General features: G+C 41.8%; 1 protein-coding gene across 9 annotated transcripts in view; it reads left to right on the forward strand.

Annotated features, from left to right (window-relative positions):
• Window positions 1–22,197, forward strand: part of NUP214 (nucleoporin 214) — a 45,299-nt gene that overhangs the window by 7,624 nt on the left and 15,478 nt on the right. For 7 of the 9 annotated variants that reach the window (XM_075170558.1, XM_075170564.1, XM_075170560.1 and 4 more), the window contains 18 exons: window positions 1,451–1,612; window positions 2,721–3,177; window positions 4,565–4,740; window positions 5,412–5,503; window positions 6,095–6,184; window positions 6,561–6,710; window positions 6,954–7,112; window positions 9,316–9,419; window positions 9,954–10,136; window positions 10,631–10,716; window positions 10,817–10,900; window positions 11,230–11,475; window positions 12,212–12,373; window positions 13,350–13,458; window positions 16,813–16,888; window positions 17,561–17,669; window positions 18,887–18,992; window positions 21,078–21,151. In XM_075170558.1, the coding sequence (XP_075026659.1) occupies window positions 1,451–1,612; window positions 2,721–3,177; window positions 4,565–4,740; window positions 5,412–5,503; window positions 6,095–6,184; window positions 6,561–6,710; window positions 6,954–7,112; window positions 9,316–9,419; window positions 9,954–10,136; window positions 10,631–10,716; window positions 10,817–10,900; window positions 11,230–11,475; window positions 12,212–12,373; window positions 13,350–13,458; window positions 16,813–16,888; window positions 17,561–17,669; window positions 18,887–18,992; window positions 21,078–21,151 (2,625 nt within the window). The remainder of the gene's footprint in view (window positions 1–1,450; window positions 1,613–2,720; window positions 3,178–4,564; window positions 4,741–5,411; window positions 5,504–6,094; window positions 6,185–6,560; window positions 6,711–6,953; window positions 7,113–9,315; window positions 9,420–9,953; window positions 10,137–10,630; window positions 10,717–10,816; window positions 10,901–11,229; window positions 11,476–12,211; window positions 12,374–13,349; window positions 13,459–16,812; window positions 16,889–17,560; window positions 17,670–18,886; window positions 18,993–21,077; window positions 21,152–22,197) is intronic. The other 2 variants (XM_075170562.1, XM_075170563.1) reach the window with 1 other exon arrangement.

A 22,197-nucleotide genomic window follows, 5' to 3' on the forward strand; every position in this document is an offset into this window, starting at 1 on the left:
TTCAAAGCCAGAAAAAGCAAAGATCATTGAGGTGAATGCATAGGTTTTAATTCTGCATTAAAGCACAGGGCCTGTACTGACTGAACCCTGCTGTGCTCTACATCTAGCCAGTTGCATTATTGCTGTACCTTCTGTGCTGCCTGAAGGCTCTTCAAAGCACCTTGTCAGAGGCTGAAGCTACATCTGAGCTATTGTTTTGTACCTTAGTGAATTCTGAAAACTCTCCCTTGAAACTCAGAGACAGATTGAAATAGAGGTGCCTTCAGGCAGAGTGGAAGGTACTGCAGTCAAGAGTTCCTGAAGAGCACAGGAGGGTGCCGATTAACTGAGAACTTTACCTGAATGAAAACCTACAGAAGGGAATTGAGGTCAAACTTTGTACTTGAATGCAAAATTGAATTTGAAGCATTTTCTTTGTTAACTTACACAGTTGTTGGATTAAGGAATCTGTCAGGACAGCTTTTTTTAAGCCTAGGTTGTGCTGCCTTAGAGTTTTTAGAAAGGTTTTTGGAGAAGCTTTTTGGTAACACGTTCTCTGTGTTCTCACAGAGTGCAATCAGCTTGGTTTTGGCTGGACGTTAATTAGCTTGCAGTTCACAGCAAGTTTGGATTGCAAAGAACATTTTTTCCTGGAGCTTGTTCCCATGTGGGAACTGCCCTTCCCTAGCATGCTTTTCCTCAAGAACCCATAGGTAGAGAAACATGGGCATCCACTGCACTGCCCGACAAACAAAGCACCGGGATTATAGCAGATTTTTCCTGCATCCTAGATTTGTTGGGTTTTTTTGTTTAATTAAGCACAGTTAAACCATTATAGAAAATTTTTTAGAAGTATGGGGAGTGGTTTGCGGCCTTTAACTGTGCTGAGAATATTTGAACTGAAGCAGACTCTAGGCTTAACGCTGCAGCTGCTCAAAACGCAAGTGTTTTATATCAGAGGTTCAGATCGTCAGGATGTTTGTCTGATGTTGGCTTTCTTTAAAGTTAAAAAGCTTCCTATCTAGCAATTCTCTTTAGTACTTTATGTATATGAATGTTAATGATGTACAGGACCCAGTGGAATGTGGGGATGGCTGAAAGGCATAGAGGATTGAAGGCGGGAGCAGCATATAGGTGAAGAAAAAGGACTGCTTCAAAATATGAAAAAGCTTGGCACAGGAATTCACAGGTGGAAGTTGGGCTTTGTCATTCAGGAGGTGACATTTGATTGTTAAAATAACCCTTCATCTATGAATTTATGAAACATGAAGTCAGCAATAGGAAGGAATAAAGAAGGAAAAAAAGAAAATTGGGCATTCACAGAGAAGCAAGGGAACAAAGATGCAAATAAAAGCAAGAAGGGAGAAACATAAGAAATATTGTGCTGAGCAAGTCACATGAAGGTGCTAATGCCAGTAGGAACAGAACAGGAAACTTCGGCTGCAGGACTTACATATGTGGTCTCTGACAGGTGACGAGAAGACCCTTGCTCCAGCTCCAGTTCTGATCTTGCTCTCTACGGACGGTGTGCTCTGCCCGTTTTACATGATCAACCAAAACCCAGGGGTCAGATCGCTTATTGTGACCCCAGAGCCATTGCTGTTAGTAGGGGAGAGAGTTCCAAAATCAGCAGGTAAGTACTCCAGTGGATTAGAGAAACACTTGCATTTGTGGATCTTTGTCATCTTCATCTGTAAGTTTGGTATTCAGACATGTATGTGATCACGGAAAATAAATGTTTTTCCTTATAATGATAATGGGGAGCAGTTCTTGAGTGTTTTGTGCTCCCAGGACTGTTCTCTGTCCTTTGTGCATCAGTGTGAAATTATCTAGTCCTGTTCCTTACGCAGGATCTCAAGCACTTTGCAGACTCTGCACTTAGACTCTACCGTGCAATCAACCTTCGGGGAATAGGGCCAAAACAATTCTAGGAGGCCCTTTGCCCAGGTTTGGGGTGCATGACTGGAACTGCAGCAGTGACTGCAGGTTCTGCTTGGGGACAAGGATCCAGCACTGTGCAGACCCAGAGCATGGTCTGCATGCTGCAGAGAGGTGATGGTTTTCCTCTCTGCAGGAGAGGCCACAGGAGGCCATGATACGAACTAAGGTGTTTGGCTGCAGCTAGAGCTTATTTAAACAATAGCTTTCTGCAGCACTGTGAAAACTGTATTAGCAGGTGAAGAGTAGTAGTTTTATCTGAGTTACATATGTGTTGCCATATGCAGTGAGAAGTAGGCAGTTTCCTATGCTGGGGTAGGCAGGTAAACTGATTGTTTTGCTTGTCTGCATGCATGCAATAATAATTGGAAACCCACCATTTTCTTCCCTAACCCTAAATTTGCTTCTCCTTCCCCAAACAGAATGCTTCTGTTTGGCAGCCTGCCTCTCTGCAGCACTGGCAGACTTGTGTGCTGACAGCCTGTTTTATTTGAGATGGCAGGAACCTCACCAAAATCAATGGAGAAAGGTGAAGTCTTTTCACAGGAAATTCCAGACAACATTAATCTAGACAGACTGTAGTATTGATCGTGGCTTGGACTTTGTGCAGTTTCTGTATCGCTTACTGGGTTTGGGGACTGGAAGCCTGGCTCTGCCATCTCTCTTCCTCACTGTACCGTCTGTCCAGTGAGCGCGATAGTGCTGAACTGTCCTCATCAAATAGCATTTGGCCTTGCGATACCTTCTGCCATTAGTCAATGCAGCCAAATGAGTCTCTTCCTTCCCCATTTGTCTTTTTGCAGGAAGTACTGCCACAACTCCAACCACTCCTCCAACTTCTTTAAAGCCTGACACGGTACCAGGTGTTGCTCCTACTGCGCCTGCCTCAAGTCAGCCTCCTGCAGCGGGTGGAGCAGCTGCTTTTTCCTTTATGCCTTCAACTGTGAAGATGCCTGGCGCTACAGGCAGTGATCCTCTGCCTTACCCCTTTGCCACTGATGCCTCCAAGCCAGCCCTGGCTCCCAGTCTGACGGCAGCAGCAACGTTCTCTTTCTCCTCTGCTTCTCCTAAGGCATCCATGACTCCTGCTCCTTCTGTAGGCACCACTACAGTTACTGCCACCTCCTTTTCCTTTGGATCCATGAACTTTAAACCAGCTGCAGACAGCTCACCTGGGCCACCACTTTCTACAACACCTGTTGCACAGAAGTCATCTTTTGCCCCTTCAGCTTCTTCAGTCAAAGTGAACCTCAATGAGAAGTAAGTAGTTACAGTAGTTAATGCAGTGTCTGGATGCTTGTTAAATTGCTCCAGGCACAGACAACATACAGTAGTTCTGAAGATAGTTTCTGACTTTTTGCCCTGATAGCTGTTCCCCATGCTCCCAGGAGAGCACTGAGGAAGCCTCTCTTTATCCAAGACATAGCCATCTTGGCTGTGAAAACCCTCACTGCTTCCCATGCTAGAGGTTGTGTTTGTGGGCAAAATATTAGTCAAGGGACGATGCCAAAAATTAGATGGATAATTTGCCAGACTGCCAGAGACCTAGTTTTTTCATGTCTTTACTTCATCGGCATCAAACAGCAATTCCGGATGCCTTGGTTTGATGCAAATCATGGTTAAAGACTCTTGGGGAACACTGGGATTTGAAATCCTTTATATCTGGGGCTGGTTTAGTATGGTGGTGATCGCACAAGTTTCTTTGACTGTTTGAAGATTACTTACCCCCAGCTTGAAGAGTAACTTGCAGAGCTGAGAGGAAGATGTATCCATAGCTAATGGATTTCTTTTCCACTCCCGTGTTCAGTGGAGAAGGTGCCAGACCTTTTGGTTTTGTTCTTAAATGGATGGTTGGTCACTGAACACAGGATCCGAAATCTTCAAAACTTGTTCATGCCAACTGAAAGAAAACATGTATTAGAAACTATGCAAAGTGGATTTGAGTGATGAGTGTTCTCAGATTTCGTATATCCACTCTTCCCTCCAATTCCTGAGACTTGCTCTCTTTTTTAGAAAGAAAGGTTTAAAACACAGAGCTATGTTAATTGGAGCTGCTTTCTATGGAGAGCAATTTTCATGTAAATGCATCATAAGAAATTTCTTATGGTTCAAATGATTATTTTTTAATTAGAAAAATCTTTACTATACCAGGATCTGATGGTAGCTCTTATGGCTTTTTAAAATTTATATTTTGTGTATAAAGCAAATTATATGCTTGTGAATTGGCTGAATATTTAAATTGGCTGCCTTGAGAAGCTGAGTTTGCAGATGAATGGAAATTCGTATTTTCTTGCAGAATTTCTGTTTGAGCCTTGCTGCAAGGATGACACTGAAGGGCAGCTCAGATTTGCTATAGTTGGTGCTTTGGTGTGGTTTGAAGCAGGATAGTACTTTTTGCTGGCATTTAGCTTTTGCTCACTGGGTAGGTCTATGGTAGCAGTTTTTGTGGTTCCACATATTCAGAAATGATCCTGAATGGCTCCTTCCCACTATCTCCAGAAGCTACACTTGTGATTTTGTATCTGGAGCTTGAGTTGTTGCTGATCCCAGAGGATGCTAATTCATTAGCATTTAGTCCTTCATTTTGGATGGAGGGAAACAGCCAGGACCAGTTCACAGCTGAAAGATGTTCCGCTTTCTGTTGCAGGTTCACTGCTGTAGACACCTCTTCTCCCACTAGCAGCAGTGGTCAATGCACTTCCACAATGTTTTCATTCTCAACCACTTCAAAAACTGCTTCTGGAGGTCCTCTGAGCCAGTCCACGCCCCTCGCAGCCTCTCCTACCACACCACTGAAGGCTTCGACCCCTGTGCCTGCCACGGGTAGGAGTCTGATGCATATTGTTGGGAATAGTATAAACAACGTTCTAAAGTTTTTAGGGCATAGCGAGCTTCATTTGGCTTCTTTCTTTCTTGATTTTCCTGCTGCTTTTACTGATGCAGCAGACCTCCTGATTTGCACACCGTAATGATGTCATGGACTGAAACTGAGAAGTTTTTCCATTTGTGCACTTTGTTCCCCAGAAGGCTGTATGTGAAATGAATATATTCTTCTTAACTTCATCCAGAAGTTCTGGCATTTTCAGTGCTCTGTAAATACAGCTCTGATTATGAATGTTCCTGAGCAGTCACACAAATCAGTGCGTTATCTTGCACCTGGAGTGACTGGAGTTCAAAATGGTCACAAATGAGTTTAAATTAGATAGCCCTCATTTGTCAGCAGAATAATATTCTCTCTCTCAAATGATGGTGTGACTGGGGGTTTTGAGGTCCTTCAGGAGTGGTACAGCCCGATATTGGAGAGTGACAGATGTTGCTGTTAACAGAGGTTGGATGGGAGTAAAACAGCACCTAAGGAAGGTGTGTTCTTGCACTGGGGCCCGTACCACTATTGCTTTTGGATTTGACTGCAGTGATTATGGTTGTGTCAAATGACAATCTGTTTTCTCAAGCTTTGTATAAGTTCATAAAAAGTTCCTCTTTTTAAATTCCAGTGGCACGTCCTGCTCAAAATATGCCTTCAGCTTCTTTACTACAGAAGACAGCCAAAATCACCCCGTCTGCAGCAAAGCCAAGCTCTACTCAGGTAATGGGAACTTGAGTGGATTCTTTAGAGGGTGAATGTTTTACATGGCCCATTGGAATTGACTATTCCTAGGTCAAAGAATTAGCTAGCTTTTGACATTAAAATAGTAGCGAATCTGTGAGACTACAACTATGTTCTATGCATGTCTTCAGAGAGCTGTGTTTTGATGTATGTTGTTGTAATCAGAGTTGTAGAAACTAGTTCTTCCTGTTGTTATGGAAATGAGGTTTCACAGCTATTCTAGCTAATAAGCAGTCAAGAGATGCCTTGACTGTGTATTAAGAGAGACACCAAGTTTGTTGGATATTAAGATCAAAGCATTAATACAGAGCAGCACACAAAGATTTCCTTTGCTTTTGTAAAGCTTTAGCCACATATCTGCAGGTAGTCCACAGTCCTACTTCAAACATGCACATACCAGTCTTAGTTTACTGTGGAACTAGTATTTATGCTTATGACAATTGTCCCCCTGGTGACTGGTGTCTGAATGGAGTTTCTAACAGCAGGCCTCTTTTGATGTTCTAAACTCCCTGTTGTTAAGGATATATCCCTAATACTGGTTTTGGTTTGACTTTTTTCCACCCCCCCCAGGGCAAATCAGCACTCCCCAGCACAGCTTTAGAGAAACAGGCCCACCAGTGGAAGGATTCAGACCCTGTCACAGCAGGAATCAGAGAGGAGGTGAGATTTTCAAGCAGTTTTCTTCATTTTAGAAGCTATAAGACCACTGTATAGGTATACAGACACTTATTTTCAGTTCACCTATGTTCTGATGGTGCTGTCAGTAGTTCAGGAATCAGAATGGAAATTTTTCCCAAGATAATCAGCCTGGTTTGTGATTGCTGTTTGTGTCCCCTGTTCAGTCATCTTTAATTTCAGTCACTGTGCTGGAAAAATTGAGTATTCTTTCCTGTTGATGTTCGAGAAGAATTTCCTGCTTTGGCTGTAAAGTGACAGGTGTTTATGGTGTAGCAGAAACGTTATCCAAGAGCTGCGACATTTGTTCCAGACCCTGCTATGTTTCAGTGGCTGCACTTTCTTCCGCTTGACGTTGTAGATTGCACATTTTCAAAAGGAGATGGAGGAACTGAAGGCCCGGACTTCCAAAGCCTGTTTCCAAGTTGGTACTCCAGAGGAAATGAAGATGTTGCGAACTGAGTCGGATGATCTTCACACCTTCCTCTTGGAAATTAAAGAGACAACAGAGGTGAGCAGAGTATCTTTAAACTGCTTAGCTCCTCAGCAATGACTGTTCCTCACCTGATGTTCCTACTTAGCCTGCTAAAGCTGAACTGATATAGGTGGAACATCTGACTATGCTGCTTTAATGTGGGGGTGACATTTGCATTTGTGCTTTCAGGCAAACACTTGCAGAAGCCCCTGTGCTAGAGATGGCAATGAAAAAACGTTACTTTGAACCTTGTCCCGTCTGTTCTATTTCTATTTGCAGTCACTTCACGGAGATATTAGTATTCTGAAGACAACCTTGCTGGAGGGATTTGCAGGGGTAGAAGAGGCTAGAGAACAGAATGAACGGAATCATAGCTTGGGGTATTTACACTTGCTGTATAAGAAACCTTTGGATCCCAAGAGTAAAGCACAGCTGCAGGTATGAAGCATGTCAGCCAACTTCTAATCTAGAGTTTTAAGTAAAATAAAACTGAGGCTTGCGTGTGCAAGTGCCCAGCCGTTCTGTTCTGCCCTAGGTATTTGCTGTTTCAACACAGTCTAGTAAAGGTGTGATGAGCTTTGTTTTCCATGAGTTTGCAAGACATGCTGAAAATCCTCTCCTAAAGCTCCTCTGTGGTGTTGCCATTTGCAGTGATGATTCAGAACTCCTGCTGAAGGGAAGTAGTTCACCTGAGATCCAAGTCTATTCTAAGCTTAGAATGTGACTCTTGACATCCTGTTCCTTCTCAGCCTGTAGTGTTTGCTCAGGGATTTCAGTTGAAAGGATATTTTTTTTTTCAACACTTTGTAGAAGAATTCTTGGAATTATTTTTATCTTCAGCAAGTGCCTTATGGAACTATTTGATGATTTATTACGACTTACAGAATTGCGTGGTTAATTTCATGGATGGTGGAGCATAAAACTAAATGATATTCTAAAAGCTGGGGCACAAAGGAAAATAACCAGCAGTACGTAAAGAGGCTTTCAAAGACATGAAAGAAACAAGGGGTGAAGCACTCTTTTTGTTACAGCTCTGGTGATGAGAGGGCTGTTTAACCCTAAGCAAAATAGAGTGAATGTGCCCTACAAATGATACTTGGTCTTTTATACACTGGTAAGTTCCCCTCAAGAAGTTTGACTAGCAGGCTGAAGACATAATTGAATGTTACCTATTTTTGTTACAATAGGTATGGAGAGCATGCACGCAGACAGTTACTAGAAATCAGCTGACATGAAGTAATTTCTTTTAGGTCTGATCTCTAATCTTCACCTGGATTCTGTAGATTGATTCACCGTCTTAATTGTATGCTTGCTTTGATGTCCAGTATGTCTCTGTGACATTTCAAGCTTATGCTTGTGACTTCGGAGAGATGATAATCTTGAAATGTTTGTTTCACTGATCTAGAGAGAGGGTCATGAGGAAAGAATAACAGAGTGGGAGAGAAGTGGAAGTGGATTGGAATGTAAGGAGAGAGCTTTCAGGTCAACTTACTGAAAGTTTACGAGAAAGACAGCTCTAGTCTGACCCTTAAATTTTGTTCAGTCTACATCATCCCCATTCTTCTGGGTGAGAAAAGCTCACTCAGTCAACTTCGTGTATTAGTTTTCAATGAAGTTTTAAAGATCCTGAGGCTTTTCTGATGTCCAGCCATATTGATTTGCTGTCCAGAGAGTTGCTGCTATATCATGCTCATAGTTGCTGGGGAGAGGAAACCTGTGCTTGGTAGTGTGTAACGCTAAGCCCACGGTAGGACTGGATTTGGTTTCAGGTTGGGTATGTCACACTAGAATTTCATGCTGTATCTTGAAAACAGTTGCAGTGGAATTTTTCCCAAGCTGTGTTACTTGGCTGCTTCATCATTGCATTTCAGTGAGCATTCTGTTGAGATGAGCTGAAACCAACTGCAGTTTCCATTTCCATTTTACGAGATCGGAGTTCAAGATGTGTTCATGCCATGACAGGCTGGAGGGATGACAATAATGAGACTGAACGCTGGTTTTGTTTAGGGAGCAGGGCTTGTAGCCAGAGGTCTCTGGCTTAGTTGTGCCAATTGTGCAACTATGTGGTTGTGGATAAGTCACTTTACTCTCTCTGTGCTTTTTTTTTTTCTTTCCTACCTATAAAAATCAAGTTAATTCTTTGCCTTAATGTGGGAGTTGTGAGCATTTGTGAATGCTTTCATGAATCACAGTCTATTAATGCTGGTATCCTAGAGCCGTGTGAATAGACTGCAAAGCTTTGATCACCTATAATGGTTAGAAGTTTCAACGTTGTAAAATGGGAGCAAATGACTCATGTTCTGGAAATGAGATTTGAAATAAGGTTTGTTTTGTATAATGCCCGATGTTTGTAAAACCTTTTTGGTAAAGACCTGGCAATGTTTTGCAAACATTTTGGAAAGTATTATTTCTAGTTGAGAGCTGGGATAAAATGTCCAAGCCAAGCCCTGTGGGTACCCCATTGATGGATAAGTAGATTTTCACTGTGTTGGGCTCTCTTGTGCTCATAAAACTTTCCAGGTAGAAATGTGGGAAAATGCGGCATGGCTTGGACTGCATAAGCTCAAAGAGTCTTCAGCTTCTTCAACTGAAACTGAGATTTCTGAAGTGAATTAAAAGCTGACTTTATTTTGCATGGTAGGAAATTCGACACTTGCACCAGTACGTGAAGTTTGCTGTTCAGGATGTGAATGACGTTCTGGATTTGGAGTGGGATCGGCACCTGGAACAGAAGAGAAAGCAGAAGTAAGTAACTGAAATTAGAATACAGAACAACTGTAAGGAACATGTCAATGAATCGGGTGTTAGTCTCTACAGACAAAAGCCTTTTTCCATTTAACAGTATGATCTTTTTCAAGGGGGTCTGGGAAGAAAGCTTGAGTAAGACACCTAATGGGAGCTATAGGTTCAGACTATTTGGCTTCATACGTGTTACAAGCTTGCTGCATCTCTGTGTACAGTATAAATAGTGTTTATAGAAAAAACTATAAAATAAGCTTTGTAGAAACCAAATGCATCCATTGGTGGTAGCTAATGAAACCTTTCTAATAAATAAAACATCTTGAAGTAAACAAGGTAAATTAATAAACTTGCAGCATATCCAAAGGAGAAATATGCATTTGAGATGAACTGAACTGCTTTGGTGTTCAAACCAAACCATGTTTGACCTCATGGAGTTTAAATAGCTAGAACCACTAAACTGCTTTGTGTATGCATGCCTGCTTTTGGCCAGATATATAGAATGGTCCTTATCCCTGTCTCTTGATCTGATGTCTTAAGGCGTCTGATAGTTCCTGAGCGAGAGACTTTGTTTAACACCCTGGCTAATAACCGGGAAATAATCAATCAGCAGAGGAAGAGACTGAATCACCTCGTGAACAGCCTGCAGCAGCTCCGACTGTATAATCAGACATCTCAGTGGAGTGTTCCCAGTGATACATCTTCTCTTAGCAGTGCTCAAAGGTATGTGAAACGTGAGTTCCTGAGTGGTGTTGACATTCCTTCTCTCTTGCTCCCAGCAATGTGCAAGGGTGCATCCTCCAAAGAATGATGTTTTGTGGATGTGGTATAGGAAGACAGGATGTCCTAAAAATTACACTAAACTATGGCCAGGTGATACAGAAGCTCATTGGCTATATTCTGTGGCGCACTGTTCGATGCTTATCAGAAATTTCCTCTAAAAGTTACGGGTTTTTTATAGTAAACAGGATATAACAGAGCCTCCGGGCTTAGGTGCTGCTGGTTGTCTGTCTGAATTCAGGGGAAGTAGTGAATGGCTCTTAGAGTTTCCGAAATAATTAAAGATGCCTGTGTTTAAATAGCACAGTATCTAGAGGAGCCAATTGTTCTTCCAGATAAGCCAATGGTTCTACTGGCTCCTTTGGCCCTCTCTTGTTCCTGATTTGGTTGGTTTCTTTCTGCTGATCATGGTTTTTCACTGCTCTGCCTTGTCCAAGTTTTGACAGTGACCTTGAAAGCCTACGCAATGCCTTGATGAAAACTACCTTGGAATCACATGCCAAACCTCTGCCTAAAGTACCGGGTAATTTATTCTTTCTTCCTGGCATTCACACCATAAATGTGAATTAGTTTTTTTGATTTGCAGTTTGGTTATAGACTGATGACTGTCTTCGGTTTTCCAGCTAAATTATCGCCCGTGAAACAGGCACAGTTGAGGAATTTCCTAGCCAAGAGGAAAACTCCACCGGTTAGGTCTACAGCTCCAGGTAAACCTTTAGTTACCATAGAAGTCTGAAATGCTTTCCAGGAGGGTGGCTTACCTGCTGTGGGAATATGTCCTGAAGTTAGCTTTTGGCTTCTCACTCCTCAACCCCTACTTTTCATTTCCTGTTCCCCCATCTGCTCTCAGTAAGAATTTCCTTCAGTTACCGTCTTGTTGAAGGCTGCCTTTCCTGGCAATTAAGAAGTCAAATCCCATCAATGCAGGATTAAAACAAGCCAGTAGAAGAGCATCCTAAAATCTCTGCCCTGGCTGTTAGGCTGGATGGTTCCCTCAACTTAATACACACATGTGATTTTGTTTCTGATATTGCAGCAAGCTTGTCCCGATCTGCCTTCTTGTCCACAAGATATTATGAAGATTTGGATGAAGTCAGTTCAACATCCTCAGTTTCCCAGTCGCTGGAGAATGACGATTCACAGGCAGTGGACCAGGAAGAAGAGGCTGCTCCAGTCCAAGTCCCTCGTCATGCTCCTGTGGTCCGTACTCCCTCTATCCAGCCTGGTTTGATGGCTCAGTCTCCGTCCTTTGGGAAACAGCACCTCTCCCTGGGTACTTTGCGTGAGTTGCAATGTCTCTCCTATTCTGCATGTGTTCTTGTCAGTATCTTTAACCGCTGTATCCATTGCCAGTGCTTCAGGTCCTGGAGAAATGAGATTGCAGCATGCAGATTTATATTGCCAAGTTTCCAGAAGCAGTTAGCAGCGTGGCCTTGTAACCTCATGCACTTGAGCTAAAAGTGCTAAAATATCTTGACTCATTGCTTCTGTTTTTCTGATAGCCTGTTTCTTTCAGATAGTACTGACCATAGGTAGCATTGTCTTCCTTTAGTAATTTGCCTTAAGTGTATGCCATTATTTCTTAAAATAATGCCCAAAGACCAGGAAACTGAAGTGTTATTGCATTTGATTGGTGTGGCCAAGGTTAGGAGTTCTGAACTCAGTGAGTCACAGTAAGAACTATATTTGCATAAACTCAGTTTTCCTTATGAAAGAGGTTTTATTTATCTCTGTAGCCAGAGAGAAATATAAGGTGTCAGCAGAAATGTCTGTAACAGCAAACTGAAAGTCATCTAATGCATTGAAATGACAGCTATTGAGACTTACTTGCGAAATTCATTGGGATATACAGAAACTGCCATGGACAGATTGTGTTGATTGTTTAAAAGGCCTGCGCACCAGTCTTGTCAAAAGGAAGCTGTGTACTTAGAGGAACGGTAGTTCAGCAAAGGCTTTCAAGTCTCCCTGATTTGTAGAGGTACAGTGAACTGTAAAATTTTTGTTTGTTTGTTTTTTAGTGCCTACGCCTTCAAACAGAATCATACCGCAAGGGGCAGACAGTACAATGCTTGCAACAAAGACTGTGAAACACGGGGCCCCTGCTCCCACTGTCACTGTTCCAGCACCACAAGCAGCTGCTGCTGCAGCTCTGCGGAGGCAGATGGCTAACCAGCCCCCAGGTAAAAGGATGGCTAATTGCCCAAGTGACCTCTGAGCAGTTGAATGTGGCTGTCACAGGAATTTTGTGCTCTCAGAGGAGAAGATCATCAAACAAAATACGACGCAGATCTGTATTTGTTGCACCTCTGAGCTATCCAGTGTTTCTTTGTCTTCCTTCTTCCTGTAAGCTACTAGTACAAAATGCCTGAGGAGCTCCCGTCTCAGGTTTCTTTGTACCCCTTCTCATCTGTGCGGTGGCAGAAATGTTGGTGACTCTTAGGAGATCCTGGTTGGCAATTGATCTGTGTGCAAGAAACTGTTGGAGAGCAGAGAAAGGATGTCACTGGCCTATATTAATAACTCTTCATTATTAGCTATGCAATTAAAGATCTGAATTGTAAAACAATTTTAATATTGAAAAGTTAAAGGTGAACTGTTGAGTTAAGCTTTGGATCTGCTTGTAATGTTTTGAGTTGGCAGAGAAAGGTTCCCCAATTTAAGCTTTTCTTGTTTGGTTTTGGACATTTCTCAGTGCGTCCCCAGTATTGCAGTGTCAGTGCAGAAAAGAAACAAAATTCAGTTACTGGTAGAGGAATTGGATTAGTTTATTTTCCTTGCCCAAGGAGAGCATAAGTGCAGAAAGTGGACCAGTGACATAAATTCTGGCAGAGACTGGGGTGTAACTACACAGGTCGTTTCTGTTAACCTAAGATGTTACAATGTAGGTAAGGGAAAGTTCGTAAGAATAATTAGACTTGGTCAGCTAACAACGAAAAATGTACCAACTATATAGAAAGCTGTCCGCTTCTTTGGTGTCCTTATTATTGAAGGCTGAGATACCAAACGTTTTGGGCCAGATACACCACATACCTTCTAGAAACTTGGATGGATTTCTTCTGGAGTTACTCACAGGCACCATATTGAATGAAATGCTTAATATGGAGATGATCTTTACCTCTTTTTTTTTTGTCCCTTTTTTTTTTTCCCCCCTTAAAGCTGTAAGCACCTCCTTGACTGAATCAACTCTGAAGAACGTTCCTCAGGTGGTGAATGTGCGAGAACTCAAGACTGGTGCATTGACTCCGGCTGTCTCGGCGGTAATAGGGTGAGTGGGTGCTCCCCTTCTTTCTGGTAGCCTTCAGTAGCACTTGCAATAGAGCACATCTGCCAGTGGGGAGCAGTAGTAGCATTTTACATAGTCTGACTATGTAAGACCTAAAGTGGATGCATTTAGAGAAGAGTATTGGGTTTGTGGAATGAAAGGAAGAAATATTTTCTTTCCAGGTCATTCAAGGATTTGCTAATGGCTTGTCCTGAACAAATGACGAGACCGGTATTAACCTCCTTCTCCATTAGTCTGTGAAATGCATTTTAGTGCATCCTCTCCTTTTGGGATCCAGTGGTTTTACTGCTGATATGTACTTTGGATCTGGTATCTCTCCAGTCACTACCTCTGTTCTGCCTCTTTCTGAGAGGGAAGTGTACTCCTCTCTCGCTGAGTGTGGTCTGTGGCCTTAAGCTGTCCACATGTTGTTCCTTCTACTTCATCATCCATAACAGAGAAGATCTTCTCTGGAGTTATGCCTCTTCTATCTGTTCCCAGATTCTCCCCCTGAGGGAGAGAGAACTGTGCTCTGGCTTTTCTGGAAACTTGTCTCAAATTTTTTGACATCAGAATTTTGACTGAAGGGTTGGCTGTCAATAGGGGCCGATCACTTTGGAAAAATAGAGAGCTGCAAGGTTGTGTTCCTCATGAGTAAATTATGAATGTTGTCTTCTGGTATTTAACCTTGAATTTGTTAAGATTTCTTGTGAGTTAGCTGTAACACTTGGCTTCCCTACTTCTCTGCCTCCTACAGACAACGGCCAGCTCAGCTCATTCCTGAGATTTCTGTCTTATCACCAGGCTCTGTCACCAGCCACAGAACTAGTCCTTTTCCCTGTCATCGTAATGACCTTGAAACTGTCTTTGCTTGAAGTTCCTACTATTGCTTAAGACCAAGACAATGCGTGGCCGTTTCTGGGCTGGGGAGGCAAGGACACTACTGAAAAGTCTGAGCAAAGTTGGGCTTGCTGCATAAAGCAGGATAAACTTACCACATACATCTGATTATAAGTCCACATGGAATTGCAAATGCTTTATCCATATGACTGTGGGCTATACGTGCAGCTCCTGGAACAATTTCTGTTGTTGCATCACTTCTGGTTTTCATACATGTGGGTATACTTTTCACTGTCAAAGAAAAAAGGTGAAACTCCTTTGATGCAGCTTTTCAAAAAGGGAACAGAGTCTTACAGTGGTGGTACTCAGCTGCTGACCTTGAAATTTACTTCATGGTTTCTTCTGCATTTTAATTGGGAAACAGTTTGGGAGCTTTTTACTATTTTATTTTCTCCTAAAAGTGATAAACTGAGAGGGGGAAGAGCAATGCTACATCTTTTGAAAGTAAAATTTGCAAATTGCCCTGCTTGGGAGATTGTGCTAAAAGCAGTGTTATGACCAAGAAGAGTTCTTCACCCTTTGTTTCAGCAAAACTATGATGAAAAAAGTAAAGAGTACTGGCTGTACGTAGACAAGGACATGAGTGAGCGATACATATCTGAGATTGATTTTCACTTGAACTGTAGTTAAAGACCTGTCTTACTTTCAAGTAGTTTTAGACTGGCAGTATTGATTGATCTCTCTAATTTATAGAGCACCAGCTAGCTTGATATCTTGAAGGCTTTTTACAGTCTTACTTTATAGCTGACCTCATAAAAATGTACTCTGTAAAAATTCTACCCAAATGAACCGTGCCTGCCAGTCAGATTCAGCACTAAAATAAAGAGCATTCACCCAGCAAAGTTAATTCATCAGTTTTTTGCTACTTCAGACATCCTGGCTCTCTTTTGCCACCACAGCACACTCTTCGGGTTGTTAAGCAGTAATCATTTTTCAGTTGTTATCTGTTGTTCAATGGCCTGTGGCTAGGTGTGTTGGTGGTCCCAGTCCAGTTACTTATATATAGTTTTCAGTGCAAAAAAAACCCCTCTTTCCACAGCTGAAGTCAAAACCAGCATTTTCATAGCCTTGTCAGAGAAGCAGTGGGTCAAGTGATCTTGAGACTTTTCTGGGGAAAAGGTCCCACCCTATCATGAATTTCACAGACCTTCCATTGTTTTCTTCTTTGTTCAGGGTGCGTATGAACTTGAAATTTATATCTGCACCTTCCCAACATGGACTCTTCCCAGTGCTAATCTGAAGTTTTCCTTGTTTGCTTTACTTCTGCTCTGGGCAGAGGGCAAATCCAGGCCATGCAACGTAGAGGGAGAGCGCTCGTTGCTGGAAGGAGGCACTTACTAGTAATGCAAAGCTGTTTAAGGCACAAAACCCTATCCAAGACCAAACGGCTATGCAAAATTACTGTTTCATGCGTGTGTGCTCTTCCTTTGGAATATCGTAGGAAATTTCTGTGAGTTGGCCTGTAGCTGACCAAATAGTAAATATAGTTTGGGAGTCCTCGTGCTTTAGGAGATACACAACTTTTGAAGCCCGGATTCACTTACTGTCTGGGATTTGCAGCCTCAGCCCTTTCTATAGCATAGAGAATGTTTATTGCCTTAGGGAACACCTGGCCTGAGTCAAGATGGAAAGAGCCTGCTAGGATAAGAGAGAGCTGGCCTTTGCCACCAAGAGAATGCAATCAATGTTGAATTTAAGCTTCCGAAAGCTTCTGGTGTTGGCCATTTAAGCTGCTGAACCTGCTGAGCCGCAGACTTGAGGAGAAAGCTGAAAAGCTGAAACTGGGTGGCTGTTCCCAAGTTACGGTGATTTGGTGTGTTAATGGCCCACAGCATGCAGGTAGGATGCTTCATCCCAGAAGTAGCTGCTGTTCTGCAGCAATTGTCTGTGGGCTCTGATGTACAATTTATTTCACGGTCAAAATTCCCAAACCTATAATGTAGAATATAGGTGAATTTTATCACAGTTCTTGCCATGACTTCATTAATGTTTATACTACGCTTCAAAGACATGAAGCGCTTCCCCCCCACACCCCCAGCTTTGTCTGCTTGCTCAGCATTTCTGAGTTGCATGTACTTGTCTGGGCTCCACACTATAAAGGAAGCTTCTTAAATTTGTTATCCACTAGGCATAAAATTGTAATCCCCTTACCTGCTGATTTTTCATCAACTCCCTGTAAAATAGAAAGCCCTGACTCTCTTCAGAGACAAGAGTGTGTGAAGAAGACTTGATCGTTTAAGTCTAGAGCTTTAAACACATTTGCAGACTTTCTTTGTTAAATGTGGCTGATTCATTTAAGAGGTTTATTCCTTAATCAGATTTGTTCATTTGGAGTTGTGTGTGGAATCTTTAATAGTGGCAGTTGTTCAAGACCTCTGGAAGCTGTGCTTTTTGAGAGGCAAGGAAGTCCTCTTTTAGACTAGTCATTCATGTAACGTTTTAATTTTTCTTTTTAAGATCATCTGTACCTCACTCTGCAGCCCAGGCAGTCCACCAAGTTTTGGCAACTGTTGCTACAAATCAAGCTAAACAGGTATCTCTATATAGAACCCTTTCCCTGTATCTGGGCACGATCAGCACAATTTGGGGGTTTCATTGTTGGTGAACAGGTCACCTAAAAATCTCTCTTCGCAGCTTGCCCTGCATTCTTGGCAAATCATTTGTTTATCTGTGACCTCGACAGTGTGATGCCAGGCATATCTTTGTTATGTCTTGCCTTTTCTCTCTTCTGAAGACTTGCAGCTTTCTAATGGCCACAGCCTTGCAGCAGTAAGGGTTGCAAGTAATAACAAAGGAAACTGTATTAGGTAGATATACCTAAATTTCACCAAAAAAAAAAAGTGATAGGCAGTCAAGGGAGAGAGTAGTTTACCTATCGTGTTTTCTACTGAAAACATTTCTTATTGATCAGCAAGCTGCTAGGTTTTATGTCCACACATCAAAAAACCACACAGCAGTCTTTGTCCCATGGAGTCATTGAGCTGCTGCCCGTGGAGGCTTACTGGCCTCTGCCAGTTGTGTTGACCCTGTATTTAAGTGTCAAGACATAAGGGTCCAAGATTGAAGGGCACTTCTAAGTACTTCCACCACCTTCCTCTAGTTTGTTCTTAAGTTGTTGCATGACTCTCATAATACCAGACCAAGGTCAGAAGGACCTTTGTTAATGGACAGACTGCACTGACCTGAAGTGGTATTGTGTTTTTAGACACCTCTAACAAGCTCGCTTAAGGGACAGACTCCACCTTCCTCTGTGTGTGCACCCTGTCCTATGGCATCTACGGCTGGTCCAACATCATCTGGCAACAAAATGTCAGGTAAGTTGTCTTGAGTGCAGATGGAAATAAGGCCTGGATGTCTCTTGCCACTTGTCAGGGTGCGCAATCTAGAGAATGAAGACACTGAGGAAAAAAGATTTGCCTGCACTGAGAGGCTGCTGTGCCAAACTTGAGGGAGAGAATTTGAAAAACCAAGATACAGAAGAGCAGGAGAGTAGTTTTGTATACAGTGCTGTGTTTTGTCTCTGTGCCTGCATCTAGAATTCAATGATACAATTCCTTGTTCAGAGTGGACTCAGAATGTGTAACCCTTATCAAGAAATGTTGAAAGCACATCTACCAAAGGCTCCTGTGGTTTGACAGCAAATCAAAACCAGCTATCTTTGCTGTTTCGTTTTTCAAATGTGAAAATCATGCTGGTTTTGAAGATTTTAAACATACTGGTTTGATTTTTAAACATGCAGTGCCATAGGAGTACCTGAACTAGCTTGAAATGAACTAATTCAGGGACTGGATCTGTTGAGCATTCGGCTGAATGACCAACTTCAAAGCCAGTTCAGATACTGCGATCAGTTGCACACAGTTGAGAAGCTTCTAAGGAAAGGAATGCTCAGTTTACATCATTCAGTGCCAATGGGGGAAGAGGAAACACTTAGGGAAGGAAGGAATAGATTTTTAATGTGTATTAGATAATAATGCTTGCATTGGACATGGTTTTATAAGCCTCTTGCATAAATGTCTGAAATCCATCTCTGTTGCTCTTCTGCCTCTAATCCGTGGATGTAGGTTGCCTCTTAGCCAGGGGTAAGAAGCAGTATAAAAATAGCTAGGAATCATATTTGACTTGGCAAACGCTTCTTAAATTTTGGTTTATTGAAAATGTCAGCTCCTGAATTTGATAGCACTTCCTTTTTATTCGAAATGTGTTTTGATATGTTGATGAGAGATTTTACCAAGGATTTCTTGATTTTATTGTTTAATTTTTACTGTCAAGATGATGACACCTATCTTTGCTCTAATCTGATATATGTTATTGCCTTAAATCTTTGAAATAATTTGTGTGTTCTCTCGTGTTGTAGCAGTAGCAGGAATGTTTCTGTGTACGAATATCAGGCCTGGTATAAGTGGCAAAAAAGCTTTGCTTCCAATTGATAAAATTGGAGACTGTGTGTGCAAACTATTCCTTCTTTTTCTGATAGTTGGATGACAAGGTGCTTTTTTTCTTTTTTGTAATGCTTTGTTCTTGTAACTTACAGGACAAGGGACAGTAAAAACAGTTACAGCTGTGACTTCTTCTACAGTGACATCAGTACAAGCAACAACGGCACAGCTTAACAAAGCATTCTCGTTTTCTTCTGTGGGGTCTGTATGAACATTAAGATTTCTTTGTAGTTGATGTTAAATATGAGTATTGGCTGTTACAGCAAGTGTTACTTACCAGCTGCATAATACTGTAAAATGGCACCTACAAATGTTAGATTGGGAGGGCAGGGATTGCATCAGAGTTCTTGGAAGACCTTCTTGTTTGTGGAAGCCTACCTGAGTGAGGTCTGAAGGTCTGTGAGAATTTGACACAATATCATGTTGCTTTAAGATTTTTCAGTCGGTAACTAATCAGGAGTAAATAATGACTGGCTTTCTTTTCGGGTTTATCTATAGTGGACTATGGAACAAATCGTACACTGTGTGTCCTGGTATTTCTCATCATCAGGTGATGATTTGAGATTAGAGCAATATGACTGTGGTTAAAGCACCCACTGATGGTCTGGTGCACCGGGTTCACTGACTGTCTTTGAGTGCAAGTCACCGCTTCTTGTAGAGTCAGAGAAGAACATTTATGCTGTATCTTGTATGTTGAGGTTAAGGAAGAGGAAAAAGAGGCAGACCATAGCTAGTTTTAAACCTTGTTCTTTATTTAGTGAACAAAGAGCAGTAGCAGAAAAATCATCCGTAGCAAGTTGTGCAGAGGCATGTGAGAATGAACTTTGGCTTTACAGCAGCAGAAGAGGTTTAACACTGGAAGCTTCTGCTCCCAGAGAAGAAGAAAGAACCTGAACATGGTCATATTAACACTTGTCATCTGTGAAGAGGGATTCCAAAGAGAATGATGTTGGGTTTTCTAACCTGGGCATACATATACGGGTTTCCGGGTTTCAAATGCTGGCAGAGGTTCGGGAGACAAAAGTGCCGGAATTCTCAATTAGGACTTGAAATTTGTGCTGATGGTCAAACTTGCTGAATTACTTATTTATTTTAGTACAACATAACAAATTCTGTGTTTTGGCTTGAAAAGTAGTCTGTTCATGAAGGTGACTAGAGAGTCCCCATGCCATCTGGTGATTCCTGTTACATAACAATAACACAAAGCAAGGCGCATGTTATGAACATACAGTTATTCTGTAATCTCTCTTACGGATTTTTTTTTTTCAGGGATGACAAAAGTATTTCTTTGATCATATCTTATTTGGGGGAGAGGGATGACTCCTTAGAAATGATTGTCTGAAATTCTGCATGTTTACCTATCTAATACTCAAGTGAATTTCTCTTTATGAAGTGGGTAACATTAAGTATTTCAAAACACGCATACTTTCAAATGGCTGGTTTCTTTCAGTCTTAACCATTTCTCTGCAAGTTTGTCAAGCGGATGTTACCCAAATGCCTTGCTGTGCTCTTCAAAGGGCTAAAATAGTCCTTCTGAGAGATGAAAATTCAGATTCAAAAAGCAAACAAATCCTGCCTTTGTCCCAGGCTGAAGTGCCTCAATCTGTAAACCATATGCTAAATACAGTGCCGGTGTCAGTGGTGTCTTAGTTACATGGCCTGACTTCTGTATCAGCAGCTGGTCTTTGAGAGTCGGAGAAAGCTTAAAAAGCCTCAGGGAATGAAGGTCTCTGGAGGACCCCAGTGCTCGTTATGAAAGATCACAGTATTTTTGCAAGACAGAATATTTTTAGTGTGAAATAGTCCTGGAAACTTTTAATTTCTGTCTTGCTATGAGTGATCTCCTTTTTGGCGGGTGGTAGTACCCAGTTGTTCCCTTTTGTACATGCACTGTCTCTTACCTTTTAGCTCTTTTAAATAAACTCTAGTCGCCACTAGCTATCAGGATTCGGTGCGTGGTGTTCAGTTGCTGAGCTGAATGGGGAAGAAAAGAGCAGAAAGGAAAGAATATGGGAGGATGAGGGGTAGTCAAAAGAACTTTGAACTCTTGACTCTCTTTAACCCTCTAGAAGCCTTGTCAGAGGGGAAGCAAATGGAGCCCAGTCTGCGTGCATGCTTCTCTCTGGCTATTTAGTTGTTGGAGAAAATGTTCTTGTGCTTGTGTGCCTGACTTTGTGCACGTTTGTACTGGAAATCTGAGTTTCAAAGTTGTGTTAATCATGGGGTTGGAAGCTTCAACACTTTGAGCTAAGTGTCATTCTTTCCCTTTCTCCTCTTTCCTCCTAGGTCTGGATTTAATTTTGGTGTTGTCACATCAGCTGCTTCATCACCAACACTGCCCAGCCTCGCTTCCTCACAAGGTTAGTTTGGAAGAGTGTGCAAACAACATCTCTTCCCTGCTAGGAGAATGCTTGTTCTTCCTAATTCGTGTGGTTCTTGTTTCATGTTGCAGTTCTATTATTAAAATTGCAGTAGCTGCAATAACATTATATACGTATGCTGGATTATGCCCTGTAATGCACAGAAATCTAGGCCACCTGCCTTTCAATTAAAAGTAAGCAAAATATTTGCTGCCAAGAACATCTAGGAGGTACTAGTTTATGAAAAGGGTAACATCTGTAGTCATTTCCTCTGCTGTCTGTAATCTGTAGATTTAAAGTTGCCGAGGTGATCTGACATAGAAGGCTGTCATTAAGAGGAATGAGCATTTAGTAATGGGAGGAGAATGCTTGGGATGGCTTTGTGTTGCTTCTAAAATTGAGTTGACAATATATAGGCTGCCTTTCCATTTCATAGGTAGATCATATTTGCCCAGTCTGGAAAAAGGGGACTGATGCATCTGCTTTGTAATATTCTTGAAGTTTTCTGCCTCTAATTTCAGTCTTGCAAAAGAGATTGTATGGTCAAAAACTCACTTCCAATGTTATTGGTTGCTCTAATAAAAGATATCACCTCTTCTTACGAATCTTGGCTTGCTTATATCCTTAGACCATCACAGCCACAGCAATGCTACTAATAGTCTGTTGATGTTAAGCAGAGAGAACTAACTTGGCCTAAATCTTGAAGATTCAGTTAATGTAAAAGCTTAGATAAATAACACTGATTAAAGGAGGAGTGGGAGGTGTGGGAGACAGACTTGTAAACCACAGCCTTGTGTGAGGGCAGTTACTTCATGCTGCTCTGAAATGGTAGGAGCACCTTTGCCTCTCGTTAGCTGGTGATGGAAGAAGAACAGAAGGAATTTTAGTGCCTCAGAGGAAACAAATGCTACATTATTCAGTGTCAGTTGCTAATATACTTAATATACTTATAGGGTAAAACACAAGAATAATACCAGCTGTGCTAAGAAGCTTTTGCTCTTTGTTATTTGATCTCCATGCAAATTTCCTGGACCTTGTCCAAATCA

Source organism: Calonectris borealis, chromosome 21 (genome assembly GCF_964195595.1).
Source record: "Calonectris borealis chromosome 21, bCalBor7.hap1.2, whole genome shotgun sequence".
Taxonomy (NCBI): Eukaryota; Metazoa; Chordata; class Aves; order Procellariiformes; family Procellariidae; genus Calonectris; species Calonectris borealis.